Source organism: Carcharhinus amblyrhynchos, chromosome 17 (assembly GCF_965287045.1).
Source record: "Carcharhinus amblyrhynchos chromosome 17, sCarAmb.v2.hapA, whole genome shotgun sequence".
Classification (NCBI taxonomy): domain Eukaryota; kingdom Metazoa; phylum Chordata; class Chondrichthyes; order Carcharhiniformes; family Carcharhinidae; genus Carcharhinus; species Carcharhinus amblyrhynchos.
In genome coordinates, this window is record NC_137340.1 from 39,839,921 (window position 1) to 39,857,815 (window position 17,895).

Consider the following 17,895-nt stretch of genomic DNA (forward strand, 5'->3'; position numbering starts at 1 on the left):
CTGGCTCAATGATTCAAGATACAGATGCTATAGGAAAAATAAACAGGAGGTAAGAGACAAAGGGGAGTTGCACTTTTGATTAGGGTAAACATCATGGCAATACTGAGAGGGAATATATCCAAGGGTTCGGCCACTGAGTCTATATTGGTAAAACTGAGAAATAAGAAGGGTGAAATCACTTTGATAGGGTTGTACTATAGGCCCCCAAATAGCCAGCAGGAGCAAATATGTAAGCAGATTACAGATAGCTCCAAGAAAAATAGGTACTGGTAGGGGATTTTAACTTTCCCAACATTGATTGGGACAGCCATAGTATTAGAGGGTTGGATGGAGAGAAATTTGTTGAGTGTATTCAGGAGGAATTTCTCATTCAGTAAGTGGATGGCTAGAGAGGGAGCAAAACTTGACCTCCTGTTGGGAAATAAGGAAGGGCAGTTAACGGAAGTGTTAGTGAGGGATCACTTTGGGACCAATGGCCTTAATTCCATTAGTTTTAAGATAGCTTTGGAGAATGGTAGGTCTGGCCCAAAAGTTAAAATTCTAAATTGGGGCAAGGCCAATTTTGATCGTATCAGGCAGGGACTTTCAAAAGTTAACTGGGGGAGACTGTGGGAAGGCAATGGGACGTCTGGTAAGTGGGAAGTTTTCAAAAGTGTGTTAACCAGGGTTCAAGGTAAGCATATTCCACTTAAAGTGAAAGGCAAGGTTGGCAGAAGTAGGGAACCTTGGATGAATTGGGATATTGAGGCCCTGGTCAAGAAGAAGAAGGAAGCACATGACATGCATCAGCAGCTGAGATCAAATGAATCCTTTGAAGAGTATAGCGGTGTAGGAGTAGAGGGCAAAAAGGGGACATTAGATTGTTTTGGCAGGTAAGGCAAAGGAGAATCCTAAGAGCTTTTACAAATACATAAAGGGCAAATGAGTAACAAGGGAAAGAGTAGGGCCTCTTAAGGATCAACATGGTCATCTAGGTGTGGATCCACAAGAGATGGGTGCGATCCTAAATGAATATTTCTCATCAGTATTTACTGTTGAGAAAAACATGGATGTTAGGGAACTTGAGGCAATAACTAGTGATGTGTTGAGGAGTGTATATATTACAGAGAAGTCTTAAAGTGCATTAAGGTAGATAAATCCCCAGGACTTGATGAAGTGTATCCCAGGGCATTATGGGAGGCTAGGGAGGCAATTGCGGGTCCCCTAGCAGAGATATTTGAATCATCGATGGTCACAGGTGAGGTGTCTGAAGATTGGAGGGTGGCAAATGTTGTGCCTTTTTTTAAAAAGGGCTGCAGGGAAAAGCCTGGGAACTACAGGCCAATGAGCTTCACATCTGTGGTGGATAAGTTGTTCGAAGGTATTTTGAAAGACAGGATCTACAGGCATTTAGAGACAGAAGGACTGATTAGGGACAATCAGCATGACCTTGTGAGTGGAGAATCATGTCTCACAAATTTGCGTTTTTGAAGGGGTAACCAAGAAGGTAGATAAGCGCAGTGCAGTTGATGTTATCTACCTGGACTTTAGCAAGGCCTTTGACAAGGTACCTCATGGTAGGTTGATGCATAAGGTTAAATCTCACGGGATCCGGAATGGGGTATCTAAATGGATACAAAATTTCCTTCTTGACAGAAGCCAGAGTGTGGTTGTAGAGGGTTGTTTTTCAAACTGGAGGTCTGTGACCAGTGGTGTGCCTCAGGGATCAGTGCTGGGTCCACTGTCATTGTCATTTATATTAATGATTTGGATGAGAATATAGGAGGCATGGTTAATAAGTTTGCAGATGACGCTAAGATTGGTGGCGTAGTGGATAGTAAAGAAAGTTACCTCCGATTGCAACGGGATCTTGATTAATTGGGCCAGTTGGCTGATGCTCTGTACATGTACTCCTAGATTACAGGAGTTGTTAAATACGATGTAGCTTTTATATTCCAATAAAGAGCAGATTTACAATTGTTTATTTCTAAAAAAAATTCTTGTTTTGAAAAATCATGCTATCTTCAGATTTCTCAGTGAGGTCAAATGAGCAGATTCCCATATCCTACAATTTCTAAAAGGGATGCGGGAACAAAGAGATCTGGCGGTACTTGTGCACTAATAATTGAAGGCGGCAAGGTAGGTCAAGAGCATAATTAATAAAGTGTGAAAGTTCCTGGGCTTTATTAATGGGAGCAGAGAGTACATAAGCAAGGAAGTTGCAATATATCTTTACAAAACACTGATCTGACCTAACTGGAGTATTATGTCCAGTTTGGGGCACCACATTTTAGAAAGGATGAAAGAGGGTGCAGAAATGGTTCCAGAGATGAGGAACTTTAGTTATAATAGTTTGGAGAAGCCAGGGCAAGATGAAATTAAGAGGAGATTTAATAGAGATGTTGAAGTTAATGTGAGGTCTGGACAAAGTAGATAGAGAAAAACTGTTTCACTGACAAATGAGTCAAGAACCAGAGGATGCCAATTTAAAGTAATTGACAAAAGAAGCAGCAGCAACATCAGGAAAAACCTCTTTATGCAGCAAGTGATCAGAATCTGGAATGCACAGAGTTTGTTGAAGCAGGTTCAATTGTAGCTTTCAAAAAATAATTGGATGATTATCTGAAGAGAGAAGATTTGCAGGTTATAGGGAAAAGGCAGAGGAATCGGGTGAGTTGTTCTTGCAGAGATTTGGCAAGGATACATCAGGCCAAACAACCTCTATCTATGCAGTAATCGATCAACAGTTCTACCATGACCATTTTCATTCTGGATGTGTGCCCTGGCTTATTCTGCAACTAACTTGGTTCAACACAATGATTGCCAGTAGCAGTCTTAGGGCACGTTAACAGTTAGGACTTTCCCTGTTTCAAGCTGAAGTCTTGTGCAGCAGAATGGTTGTCCATTAGGTAGTCCAAACACTTTTCTTGAAGTTCACTGACAAAGAAGAGAAGGTGAGGCTGAGTGAGAGGCAAACGATCTGTTTGAAGAATGCGTTTCAAAATTGTGCCATAGGTACACATGAAGAAGGTCTTTTGGAAAGATCCTTCAGTCTCTTAGCATGACATTGACCTTTTTCATTCTATCTGCTAACATGTATACTTCTAAAAGATCATTTCTAAGCTGCCACGTTTCAAAGCTGAAAAATTCAGTTTCCTCCAATCGCTTCTCACTAGTCTATCCTCTGAATCTAGAGTTCAGTCTCATAGATCTTTCCTAAATTGAGTCCAGGACTTTTGAGTCTTAACAAGCAGCAGTGGATATAGTACTTGAGGCATGGTCTGACATTAATTCATAGGCTATCAAAAGAGATGACGGGAGAAATAGCAAATGCACTAGTGGTAATTTACCAAAATTCGCTGGACTCTGGGGTGGTTCCCATAGATTGGAAAACAGCGAATGTGACGCCAAGGAGGTAGACAAATGGCAGGTAACTATAGGCTGGTTAGCTTAACTTCTGTAGGAGGGAAATTGCTTGAATCTATCATCAAAGAAGAAATAACGAAACATCTGGATATAAATTGTCCCATTGGTAAGACGCAGCATGGGTTCATGAAGGGAAGGTCATGTTTGACTAATTTGGTGGAATTCTTTGAGAACATTACATGTGCAATGGACAGTAGGAAACCTGTAGATGTGGTGCATCTGGATTTCCAGAAGGCATTTGACAAGGTGTCACACCAAACACTGCTACATAAGGTAAAGGTGCACAGTGTTATGGGTAATGTGTTAGCATGGATAGAGGATTGGTTAACTAACAGAAAGCAAAGTAAATGGGTATTTTCCTGGTTAGTGATCAGTGATCAGTGTCGGGACCACAATTGTTTACGATTTACATAGATGATTTGGAGTTGGGGACCAAATGTACTGTGTCAAAATTCACAGATGACATGAAGATGAGTGGTAGAGCAAAGTCTGCACAAGATGCTGAAAGTCTGTAAAAGGATATAGATAGTCTAAGTGAGTGGGCGAGGGTCTGGCGGATGGAGAATGTTACTAAATGTGAAGTCACCCATTTTGGTGGGAATAATTGCAAAATGGAATATTATTTAAATGGTAAAAAATTACAGCATACTGCTGTGCAGAGGGATCTGGGGGTTCTTATGCAAGAACCAACGAGTTGGTTTGTGGGTGCAGCAGGTAATTAAGAAAGCAAATGGAATTTTGTCCTTCATTGCTAGAGGGATAGAGTTTAAAGACAGCATGGTTATGTTGCAGCTGTATAAGGTGCTGGTGAGACCACACCTGGAGTAATGTGTACAGTTTTGGTATCCTTACTTGAGAAAGGATATACTGACACTGGAGGGGGTGCAGAGGAGATTCACTGGGTTGATTCCAGAGTTGAGAGTATTGGCTTATGAGGAGAGACTGAGTAGACTGGGGCTATACTCATTGGAATTCGAAGAATGAGAGGAAATCTTATAGAAATATACAAGATTATGAAGGGAATAGATAAGATGGAAGCAGGGAAGTTGTTTCCACTGGCGGGTGAAACTAGAACTAGGGGGCATGGCTTCAAAATAAGGGGAAGCAGATTTAGGACCGAGTTGTGGAGGAACTTCTTCACACAAAGGGTTGTGAATTTGTGGAATTCTCTGCCCAGTAAAGCAGTTGAGGCTACCTTGTTGAATGTTTTTAAGGCAAGGATAGATCAATTTTTGAACAGTATAGGAATTAAAGGTTATAGTCTGTGGGTGGGTAAGTGGAGCTGAGTCCACGAAAAGATCAACCATGATCTTATTGAATGGCGGAGCAGGCTCGAGGGGCTGGATGGCCTACTCCTGCTCCTAGTTCTTATGTTCTTATTTTCTATTTTATTTTGACCCTATATACAGCACTTTACACTTATTCATTGTTCTACCTGCCTACTTTTCCCAGTCCCTGAATTGTGGTCTCAGAATCAATAACTCTCCTAGTTTGGTATCACTTCGTAATGATGACCAATTTGCCATAAGTTTCAGAATCCATTGCGAGTAATTTTGACACCAGGCAGTGGTGTGTATTGGGTGATATCGGATGAAAATCTAATTCAGAACAAGAAGGACTGGATTTTCATCCTTGAAGTAGGTGGTGGGAGGAGGGAAAATTTCCCAGCTTGGCCCGCCTGCTTCAAGAGAAAGGACCTGCAAGGATGTGGGTGGCGGTGGGGAGGAGGGAATGTTTGGTGGCAAAGGTAGTCTGTTTGAAAGTTCCACCCCAGTGCTTTGCAACTTGGTGCTACAGCCGTCACTCCCAAGGCCCCACTCATACTACCACATGTCCCTACCCACTCCCTATGCTCCTTCACTCCCCATCCCAAGCTCTGCCCCCCAAACAACTTCACAGTTTCTCATGCGCAGGCATGACGCCCCCAGCCCCTTGTGTATCCATGCCAAGATATGTACCTCAAATAATCCCTATGGCCCCTCTTTCCAAAATATGATACTTCCATGTCCATTTACTTAGTATACAGCGTATAGAAATAACGTATGCTATGGTGACAGTACAGTGTGTTTTTTGAAAAAAAACCTTTTCAGAAACAGTCACTTATTGAAAACATTTGAAAAAAAATAACTTTTACAGCAGTCCAATAAAAGTGCTAATCAGCCAGACCATTTTAAAGTATTAATATCAGAAACAGCAAGCATTTGAAACCTCCATCTTGTATAACTAAGCATTGGGAAATTGACAGTACAGATCAGAGAGAGAGAGAGCTGCCAATCGAGCAGTTTCTCTCCCTGGAGTTCAAGTATTTCAGGATTCTAGTGGACTTCTGGGCTCTCCACCTATAATACGTAATGAGGCTTGGCTGAGAGCTCAAAAATCCATAAGCTTTTTGAAACTTCTGAGCCCCATGGAGTGGGTAGGAGCATGATCTCACCTTTCAATGGTTCCCCATGCAGACTATGGTTTATGACACCTCTTCAGGTGCCATTAACTCTTTGAAAAGCTGGCTTGGCTCCATTGATGTTGCAGCAGACTGAGGCATGGTTATTCCTGCAATGCAGCGGACCAGGTCAGGAGCGCAGTGCGTGGATTTCCAATCTGAACCAACCTATAAGCTTAAAAAGGCACTCCTGAAAGTCAGAAGCCCCGGGGTTGGGATCAAGAATCCCAGAATCAGATTCCACATGCCATTTTCAAAGGGCTTCTGATTCATGCCATCTCAACAAAATGCAGCTCATTGTACAAGATTGTTAAATAACATTAGGGACTCCCCATCATTAAACAAAACTTGGCTGTCGCAGCAGTTTCTACACTGGCATTCTTTAAATTTACTTTAAATGTACCTGCCTCTGATTTTTACTTTGTACAGGGGCAATAATGAGAATACCTCTAAAATTCAAAAGAACTGAACTTAATCAGAAAGCTTTTCAATTATCTATGCAACCTACAATAGTTCTGAACAAAAGAATGAACTAATGGTATTAGTTTATCTGTTGGAATTTCTTCGACTATCTCAGATAAGAATATTTCTTTCTCTGACAGCCAAAGGGCAAAACAACACTACTGATCTTTGTAACTGAAATAGTCACAAAACTGTAACCCTCATGGGAAAACTTAGGGAAACTGCCCCACTCAATTTGAAATCAAAGTTATTCTATTTAACATGCTTCAAGCCAAATTTACCTTTTCAAGAAGGTTGTTCTAGTGAATATTGTTTGCACAGCAAAGGATTCTCTTCAATGCTGCAATTGACATTTTAAATTAAGTTGTCATTTTAAGGGTGTCATCTTTATTGGTGAAACAATAGAATGTTTGAAAAGGATCCAGCCACGAAGAGTAAACTGCAACAGACATGTAACTGATATTTTTACCTTGTGAAACAGAAATGTATCTTGTTGAGAGTGATTTAAAAGGTAAGAAGAAAGATAATCCCCCCTGTCTTATTTTGACACCTCATTGTCAGAGGAATGAACCTGAAACCTATACTCCAATACATCTGCTTTGATGTATTTCTTTTCTTACCCTGTTTGCTATCTTCTTTCTCTGGGTAGGAAGGTTACTATCATATTTGTTCTGCAAACACTGTGAGAATTCAACAAATACAAAACATATGAAATTAACATTGATTTAGTGCCAACAGGGCATCTCTAATGTAACTTAAGCCATTAAAGTCACAAATCCAGGATAATTGTATGGCTCAATCATTTGTCATCATTGAAGCAAATACATATTAAACATAGTTGTTAGCCAGTGAACTTTAATCACCAGCAGAAAATTGAACTTAATCCTGTATTTTAAATCATTTGCACTGAAAACCTTTGCACACTGGAAAGACAAATTTTTTTTTAAAAATCCTGTTCTGTGTAGTGTAGTCTTTGCATTGTTAATGGCAATTGCTGTGGCTATATTGCTAAGGTTTTGATGGGATGCAAATACCAACTAGGCATTGTAAAGGTTACTGGAATCAAACCAGATCTGTTCAACAGTTACACCTTTATCTTATGTTCCTGGTAAGTTTTTTTTAAAATAGTAATCTGAATTTGTACCAGTGGTTTTCTGTTTTGTAATGATTTCAGAGGATATTACAGTCATGTACACCGATGATTTTCCACTTTGAGCTGATTTCAGTCTGAAGTGTTACTGGCAGTGCAGGGTTTTGCAAAATCTGTAGCTAATACTTAAATGAAAATAGATGACCAGCCAGAAGAGTGTCTTTTAGTAATATCAAGTGACTGCATGAACAAAGTAAAACATGTAGATTATTTGAAGGACAGTTTTGACTATGTAGCTCATATGAAACAGTCCTTTTTGACTTTATATTTATTCATAATCCGTTTAAAATTCATTGTATATCTGCTCTAAATAATTTATATATATGTGTTATGTATAAATGTTATGTGATAGATATGTAAAGGTGCAATACCCCATTGGTTAGTATCCATAAATTTAATCTATGTTACAAGTGGCACATAATATTACAAAGATCAATGGCGCTCAGTGATGAAATAGGAATTGTAAATTGTAAAGCTTACTTATATTTTTGCCATTCTCTGGTTTTAGACTCTTCTACCTTTGGGAAAATATATTGACTATCTACCTTATCTATGCCTATAGTTATTTTATAGACCTCTATAAGGTCATCCCTCAGCCTCCTATGCTCCAGAGAAAAAAGTCCCAGTCTATTCAGCCTCTCCTTATAACTCAATCCATCAAGTCCCAGTGTTGACACTTTGCACCTTGGGCAGTGCCACGGCACTCCTTTCTGCTCAGTCTTCTGGGGGGGCCTCGATAGCCTCCCTTCACTCCAGTGGGTCCGGCCACTAGCTCCCTGCAAGTGGGAGCTATAGTAAACCCTGCTAGGGTGAAGGGGGAGAGGCTTGCAGAGATTTCAGTCCTGGGCCCACGAACAATACGTAAAAGAAATTTATACAGCTCTGCACCAGAAATCAGCACGCAGCGGATGGTGCCAGATATCCGGCTGCCGGAGATGTGCAGAGGCTGTGGCACCCTGCAGGTAGCCTGCGAAACGGTCTCCGCTGGAGTCTCCCAGCCAGTAAATCAGTAAAGCCTAAATTTTTTCTGTTTTGTCCAGTTAAGATGAGGTTTTTGAAATAATCATATTTCTGTTGCAATTGAACTGCTTCTTAAATGTATATAAATCTATATAGCAAGGTTACTCCAATATCACGATGCGTGAACAAATAAAACTGTATGAATATCATTAGATTAGGTATCAGATCATTGTATTGTTAATTGCTTATGAAATATAATTTATTGCAATAACCCTCAGAAGTCCATTTGGATCGCCGGCCCTAACTAATTTTTTTGTGTGTGCTGCTCCAGCCGAACAAGTGGGGAGTTTCCTTGCAGTACAAAATTAGTCCAAATTTTTGTCAATCAAAAGTCGAACGATCAGATCAAAAGGTCCTTAGCTGTGAGTAAGATAACTACAAGGTAATCACATGTACAGAATGTGATTATCATTAGGGGATGAGATTGGCCAAAAACACCAATACCATTTGATAAGTCATGTGGTTAGCATTGGTCAATGAGGCACAAACACCAATTTGTTTTCTCATTATACATTCTTCATTATTTATACACCAACCTGCTGTACTTTAGTCCCATGTTGTTCTGGCATTTATTTGTAAGTAACAGTTGAAAGGAAACCCTCTAAAATGAATTTTGCAAACATTCATGCATTATTGAAAAGGTCAAACACTATGCTTTCATTGTTTATTTTTAATGTGTAGATGTAGTCCGTATAAATGTTAAAAGTGACTTAGCATGAAATATGACAGTAATAACCTGTGGAAACATGCTGTTTGTTGCAGCTTGCTGTTGACTTTAGTGTGGTTCACAGAGATTCCTCTTGAAATCTGGCCCCAGGCTTCAGTAGAGATTGGCAGGGAAGAAAAGCAATGACAATTAGCAAGAAAAAAATAAAGTTTCTGTTAGAGCAAATTTCTCTGTGATGAGCACATTGTTAATCTCACTCATTTACTGCAATCCAAGGAAACATTCCATGATATAGGCTGGTTCGAAGGCCAAATTCACCATATTTAAACTGCTAAACAGATTTGTGACATTGAAATAACTATACACATGTAAGATTTTATATTCATTTTGTAAGCTAATTGGCAGTGCATAGTCCTATGGTGTACTTATTTTTCTTTATATGTATTATTTGAAAGGAAAATCCTCATTATTAAAGCAATGCCGAACTACATTGCTGGGCTGAAAAGGCAGCCAAAAATTTTAATCCACAAACAGAATAAAATGGCATACCCTTGCCAAGAGCCACCAAAAACTACTGCAAATGGCAACTTATCTATGGAAGCAGACAGAGAAGCTCTTCAGAGACAAAACTACCTACATAGGATATTGATGTACATTTTGTAATCTAGTAACGTAATGTGGTTACAGTATGTTGACTAAATTTGCTCAGTATGTTTATAGAAAATAAAGTAAATAACATTCCCTTTGATGCAATGCCACCAGTGAAATCCAAGTTCCTACTGCAACAAAAATTGTTTCACCATGCATTTTTGGTCCATTAGTCAACCCAACCATTCCACTAAGAACATAGATGTTTCATAATTGTAACCAGGAAGCCTTGGTAGAAAATGCTATTGTTTGCCAATACACATGTGAGATTTCCCATGGCTATTGCATGCTGCAGTACACTTGCTGCAAAACAAATGTTTAGAAATGTATAGAATGGACCTTGAAGCACCTGTTAAATAGACATAAATCAAGTGCAACTGGCCTAATTTTGAGGACCAACATCCTGGGTTGGCTGCAAAACATACAGTGAAAAATTGGGTCAGTTTTTTTCTGGGCATTCTTGGCTGTCACCTGTGATAGGTGTTAGGTCTTTCATCTGCATTGTGACTGGTTTAGTCTTCCAGACAGAAATTGGGCAGCAATGAGCAGATTATGTATTCTCTGGATCCATTTAGGAAGCCTATTCAGTGACTGCCAATTGAAGGCCCACTTCTTGTAAAGATTTGTTGACCAGGAGGAGCAGGAGTGCAACCTAACTTCAGTCCTGGTAATTGTTCCCTCCCCATTGCTTTTAAGCATCTGAGATCAGTTCTTATTTGCATTAGTTGGAATTTGATGGAATATTGTTTTTCTGTTTCTGCCAAAGGCTTATTGTTAAGTTGCTGCTGAATATGATTTTTCCAATTGTTCCATTCTGGTTTCCATTGAAGTTCACCAGTTTTGTTGACCAGTGGGTGTTGCAGTTCTTTGCCGATTTTCAATTTATGGTGAATCTCTTGTAATTTAATATCCCTGCTTTCTATTATGGTTTTTGAAGTTCCTACAATTAGATATTTGCTTCAAACCTTTCTTTATTAAATCACTATTTTTATTTTACTGGGGAGGAATCTGGGAATGATGGATCAAAGTTTACATCAACATCTCTTTTTGTAATTGCCGTATTGTGAATGTTTGTAATTTTTAAATTGTGGTTACTTAATGCTCTGTTTTAAGTTGTGATTGGCTAGTTGTATGGTTGCTATAGCAATAGCAGTGTGAGGCTGTTATAAGATGATAGGCAAGGACCTATGATACTGGTATTTGTGGGTAGTGTTTAACATCTTTGAAAATTTAATGAGGGTTATGTTATGGGATAGTTGTGTTTTCTATTTTAATGGGGAAAGAATCCAGTTTTTTAAAGTAAATTTCAGCATTTAATATACCTCTAGCTTAAGGGTGATGATTTCCATGGGAAATTTAATGTCTAGGAATTCACTTTTAATGATCTCCCTAGTGTAAATGCTCCACATAAGGGCCAAAACTACTCTCAAAATTTAGAAACAAGGGAATATATGAAATAACTTTTAAGTGCTTTTACTGTCCTGTGGATCCCTGGAATGCATCGCCTCTTTCACTTCATTTAACCTTCTTATAGATGGGTTTTACACAAAGCAAATATAAATCAACCATCTTTATAGGAAGGAAAATGTAAACCTGACAGAGAGGAAGAAAGTAATCAAGCCAGATATATATTTATAATTTTCTAGTGTCTGACTATCAAGCTGTTGGTAAGTTATTTTCTTCCTGGCTAATGTATTTTTATGTCTCTGCCTTTTTCCTTTTTACAATGGGTCATTTTCTACTTTTACATATTCACTAGAACCCTACTAAAAGAAAAACAAAAAATACTTTCTACTTTTGTTATTCATCAAGTGTATAACTCAAAATAAACTCCACAAGCTCATTCCATCACAAAACATTTGATTGAGAAAACTCTCACAATCACATTACAGCAAAAAAAAATCAGTAATGTGATGAACAGCAACAGGACAAATAAAAAGCCCAATACATTTTGACCTGAGTCTTTTGATATGGGGAGTGGTAAATGACTGAATTGACTCTGAGGAAGCCCTGGTGCACTCACACTCACAGTACTTGCACTCACACTCACAGTACTTGCGTGGAAAATTTAAACTTCCAATTGAAAGTTTCAACCTGCCTGCTGCACAATTCCCTATGACAGTGGAATAATGTGGCCATTTCCACACAGAATTAGGCTGTTTGTCCTAATATTTAAATTTACCAGTCTTTATGCAGGTTTACTTAAGTGCTTTTCCTAGTAGCTGTAAAACCTGCTCAACAGTGCAGGTTTACATAAACCAGCCTGACTGTCAAAGCACTCCAGCACCGATGGAAACCCAACAATACTCAGTGACCTCCTCTGGCACTGGTAACCCCAGCCATGACACTGCTGGGTAGCGTTAGCCTCCCACCCAACACTGTGGGTAGCGCCCCCCTCCCCCTGGCACTGACATAGTATTGGGTGGGGTGAGCATTGTTGGGGGTGTGAACATTGTTGAGAGGTTGTCGGAGAGGTGATGAACTTTGTCAGGAAGGTGGGAGATGAGTATTGTGCGTGGGGGAAGTTGTGCAATTTGTGTATGACAGTGACAGTTTCAAATTCTGCAAGTCAATGAACATGGTCAGGCACATATCTCAATTCATAACCAAAAAGGCATGGCTTTGTTTCAGTTATGTTTCGCCACTTGGCCTTCCGACTCTTGAATCACAGTATTCAAACTGGAGTTGGAATCAGAAGATCATAAGGCAACAACATAAAAAGATAAATGGGCAGTTTAAATCAGTCTGTAGTGGACACACTGTCACTGACATGAATTGTGGGTCTTTATTTCATGAGCAACAGAGTATGGAAATTTTGAGGCATTTATTAATAGGACCAGAAGTAATAGTGTTCCAAGATTTATTTTAAGACATCAGCAGGATTCAATAGGAGGTTCCAACAGTGCATTTAACTGTTCAGAAAAAGGATTATGAATCATTGCAACCTGCAACAGACACAATGCTGATGTACTCTGGATACTTCACACTTGCTAAAGAGTTGGTATAACAGCCTGTATTTTGCAATCAGTGTGAAGCAATAGCACTCTCCGTGGATCTCAAAGAAAGCTGCTCACAAAAGTCTTGTGGTCTCTGAGGCATCGGTTTCACCTGCCCCAATGTTAGTTTGAATTTGGAATCACTGCCAAGGGGATGTCTAGATATCCAATAACAGTGATGTCATGAAGCTGGGTAAGTAGCCAATCACACTGAAATATTCTCACAGACAGCAAACCCAGGAAGTAAAATGCACTGATTATCCTTCACTTTTCATTATATAATTTTACAGAAGGTGAAATAAAAATTGGGGCATACACATGAGAAATACCATAAATTTAAATGTATATATTTACCTGATTTGTTTCTTTAATTTAATGGAGAAATTTGACATTCCTCAAAACAATTTTCAGGCTAAAGGATGTTGTTCGGCAATAATTATAAACTTAATAAATTGTTGAAAACCAAGCTGCATTTCATTCAACAAGGTGTAACTTTTTCAAGGATTTTTACAGCAATACTTATAGCATAAAAAGGCAATTTCTAGTCAATATTGTGATTTCCAATTGATTCCTGTCTGGGGTACTTGACAGCGTATGGAGAGGTAAACAATGTGCTGTTTTGTATTTAACTGGCCCCGACGTTGTTAGTTTCAAAGGAATAAAGATTGTGAAGACTTGACAGTTTCACCAGTGTTATTACAGCTAAGTCCAGAAACATTGTCCAGGTTTTACTAATTGATTTTCTGGCAGTCTTATTCTAAGGGGTTTTCAAACTTGCTTGTTAAGCTTCCTGTTTGTTTTTGCCTTACAGACTCATTTACTTTCATGTATTGAGGCTACAAAACAGCTTGAGTGTCAGCTTTTGCAAGTTCAGAATAGTGTCTTCGAAGGTCAGTCAGCAGATTTTTCATTTATTTTTGTACTATAAAAATGCCTTTTATAACAGATCACCAGCACCCTTAGTATTTGCCATTTGAATGTGAACATCACTGGTGAAGCCAGTATTTAATGTCCATCCCTAACTGACCTTAAGAAATCGATGGCGAGTCACCTTCTTGAAGCCCACAATGGTATAAGTACATTTGCAGTGCTGCGAGAGAGAGGAAAATCCAGGATTTTGACCCAATGATAGTGAATGATTGGAAGGTGATGATAATTCTATGCATTTGCTGCCCTTGTCCTTCCAGGCCATAAAATTTGTTGAAGGAGCCTTGGCAATTTGTTGCAATGCATCTTGAAAAAAATATGCATCATTGCCACTGTATGCCTGTGGTAGAGGGAGTGAATGTTTAAAATGGTGGATGGGATGTTATATCAGTGGGCTGCTTTGCCTTGGATGCTGTCAATCTGCACCTGCAGTCATCTAGGCAAATAGAGAATATTCCATCACACTCCTGACTTCTGGTGAGTGGATGGGCTTTGAGGGGTCAGGTGGTGCTTTACTCGTTGCAGAATTCCCTGTTTCTGTCCTGCTCTTGTGGCTACATCCTTAACCTATTTAAAATTATCTTTTCCTTCTAAAGATGTAAATAATGGCATCCAGTATGATTCAGTTAGCTCAGCCTACATTGTCCTGAATTTGCAATTCCACAGTTACCCCCATGACTTGCCTGGGTTTGCTAAACGTTGCTTACTATACTGTCTGGAGACAATACACATCTCTTTAACCTGGGCTTAATGCTCCTTCCACTCACATTGTTGGCCTCTTTAAGACTTGAATAGCAGGTTAGGTGTAAAGACTGGCATTCTAATCAGTAATCTGTAAACTGTCTGTGCTGTTATATGCTCTGTCTGAGGCCAGAACTCTCCATTTACCTGACAAAGGGGCAACCTCTGAAAGCTTGAGTGTTTACTATCAAATAAATTGGTTGGACTTAAACCTGGTGCTGTCAGACTTCTTACTGAATTAGAAGTAGCATTTATTTTAGTTCCTCGATGTCCCAGACCTGTGCCTGATCTGCATTCTACCCTGGGGCCTTTGTGCATGTTTGTCGAGATCCATATGCCTTACCTCAGTAGGTATACCAGCTACTGTTGTAATATTAGACCCACTTCAAGAGAATCAACATCCAGTTTTTGGAATCTTGCCCCCATTCCACAGCATCTTTTAGCATTCTTCAGCTGGAATTATAGTAGGAATGCAGCAAAATATGTTGGCTAGTACAGTACACACCCAATAAGTTATCTTCTGATTAATGTAACTCCCTGAAGAAGTTTCTCATCTCTTGATCGGCGCCTTTTTTGCTTTATAACCAAGATTAGCAATTTACACTGTATTGGAGCATGAGCTCAAAGCTGCACTTTATACACCCATGACCTATTACATTCGTGCAGTGAATTTGTGTTCTAGGCACAATTTCCCATTGTATTCTGTTGTCACGTCAGTTATTTACCTTTCAACGTTCCCCCAGACTAAATCAATAAATGCTTCTTTCCTTGCTGGACCACATGTATATACTATTTGCCTAAGTGGACCTGGAAGCATTCCCAAAAATGATCTTCTCTTTATATATTACGAAATATATTACTTTTGTTCCAATCCATCCTGGGATAGTTCATCATACCGGTGGAAATCAGATTATTTCGATTCATTTTTAATTGGTGTTTTTCACAGATTTTGATTTATGCTTGGAAAATCACAAGACTTGGCTGACTTCCAAGAAGTTCCAGAATAACAGAGATGACCCTGCTTATTGTGCTGAGGAACTTGAAATACAAACTATAAATAAAGAAGTAAGCAGTTTGATATTTTCGTGTTTAACCTTGAGGGTGACACTGCAAAAGTACGTGTTATCTCGCTCTCCACTATTATGCTGATTTGACAGCAACAATTTGTTCAAGTTGTTGCCCTGGTATAGTGCCATTCAATAAGAAGAAGAATCAGTTTTATTTAATTCCCTTTCAGCAATGTTTCATTGAGCTGTTTTCTCCCTATACAAATCTGTACCTTGTTAACAATAATCTCTCGAGCATTGTTATAAGTTTCTGAAAGCAGAATTTGTGGGTTTGAGAGTACTACTACTAATTTGAGAAAATAAAACTGGACTCAAATACCACACATACTGATTAATTGAGCCAATATAAACATTGTTACAATAATACATTTTATATTCGATCTGTAAATAAGAACTCTGCGTTGTGAAAGTTAAATCATGTCATCACTGAAGTGCTGCAAATTTAGGACAGATGTGTTAATTTAAGGGAGTGCAGCATGATGAGTGTACATTTTTTTTCAATATAATGAAAAGCAACAGCTCGTTAGAAATGTCTGCATTCAATCTTAATCTGTGAGACCATCTGTAGTTGTAAATTGAGTAGAAACATTAGAGGATAATATCTGTAATATTTCAAACACCATTACCAGAGCCCTGTATGTGGATGTTAAGCACTATTTGTTTTCAGTTCACAGGAAAACAGCAGATCTTTCAGCAGTCAATGGCACAAATTGTAATAGAGTTAGCCCTCGTAAATCAACACAAAGCAAGCTTGCTACAGCAGCTCAATGAACAGGAGAAGTCTCTGCATCAGGTAGAGTGACCAGAAACAACTGATGTGCAAATTAATATACATGACATATATTTGCTCAGACACGTTGACTCAAATTATCAAAGCAGATTAATGCACTTTTCAAAACAAAATGGAGAGAAATATGCACTTGGCTTATTTTGAATTTCAGATTCCACTTGAAAGCCAAGTTCACTGAAGCTGAACTCAAAATCTGTAGTATGTAAAATAAAATTGGCAGCAATTCTGTTTGATGCTCCTAAGCATTGAAATAATTTAGATCGGATATATATATCATGAGTACAAGGCTATCTTTTCCTCAGCAAGTAATCAACTGGAAATATCACTGGCACAGGCAAAATACTGCAACAACTGTAAATCTGAAATCAAAACAAAAAAATTCTGGAAATACTCAGCAGGTCAGGTAGCATCTGTGGAGAGAGAAACAGAGTTAATGTTGCAGGCCAATAATCTTTCATCAGAACTGGAACAAAAGATTTACAGATGCACCATGGAAAGGATTTTTTCTGGTTGTGTCACAGCTTGGTATGGCTCCTGTTCTGCCCAAAAGGTCATAAATGTAGCCCAATCCATCATGCAAACCAGCCTCCCGTCCAGTGACTCTGTTTACACTTCCCGCTGCTTCAGCAAAATAGCCAGCATAAAGACCCCCACACCCTGGACATTCACTCTTCCATCTTCTTCCTTCGGGAAAGATACAAAAGCCTGAGGTCACAGACCAACCGGCTCAAGAATAACTTCTTTCCTGCAGTTGTCAGACTTTTGAATGGACCTACCTTGCATTAAGTTGACCTTTCTCTACATCCAAGCTATGACTACAGTACTACATTCTGCACTCTCTTGTTTTCTTCTCTGTAAATGGTATGTTTTGTCTGTATAGTGAACAAGAAACAATACTTTTCACTGTTAATACATGTGACAATAATAAATCAAACCAAATCGCAATAGGTTTTAAGCAAATACAGAAGCAGGGAAAAGATCTATGGTAAGGTGAAATGCCAGAAAGATTAAGTGACAAATGAGTTGATTTGGCAAGGCAAAAGGAGATGGTAATGAAACATGAAGAATCAAAAATGGATCTTGAGAAGTTGTAAGTGATAATGGCAGAATCATCACCAATATCTGAAAAATTGGGGTAGAGGTTATGATGATCATGAGCTGTTGGTTCCTATTTACACCTCCTCCATCCACACCCACCTGTTGTTTATTTACTTATTTTTGTTATCATCTCCTTTTGATTTGATTTATTATTATCACATGTATTAGTATACAGTGAAAAGTATTTTTTCTTATATGCTATACAGACAAAGCATGCTGTTCATAGAGGAGGGAAGGCGAGGATGCTGAATGTAATGTTAAAGGCATAGGTAGGGTGCAGAGAAAGATCAACTTAGGTAGATCCATTCAAAAGTCTGATGGCAGCAGAGAAGAAGCTGTTCTTGAGTTGGTTGGTACGTGACCTTAGACTTTTGTATCTTTTTCCTGATGGAAGAAGGTGGAAGAGAGTATGTCTGGGGTGTGTGAGTACCTTGGTTCTGTTGGCTGCTTTCCCAGGGCAGCAGGAAGTGTAGAAGTAGTCAAT

At 39.0% G+C, this 17,895-nt stretch overlaps 1 protein-coding gene across 1 annotated transcript in view; it reads left to right on the top strand.

Moving 5' to 3' along the window:
- Positions 1–17,895, top strand: part of LOC145354582 (uncharacterized) — a 160,932-nt gene that overhangs the window by 56,024 nt on the left and 87,013 nt on the right. Inside the window, exons 9-11 of the mRNA XM_080206046.1 lie at positions 13,600–13,678; positions 15,403–15,521; positions 16,191–16,316. Of these exons, the coding sequence (XP_080062172.1) occupies positions 13,600–13,678; positions 15,403–15,521; positions 16,191–16,316 (324 nt within the window). The remainder of the gene's footprint in view (positions 1–13,599; positions 13,679–15,402; positions 15,522–16,190; positions 16,317–17,895) is intronic.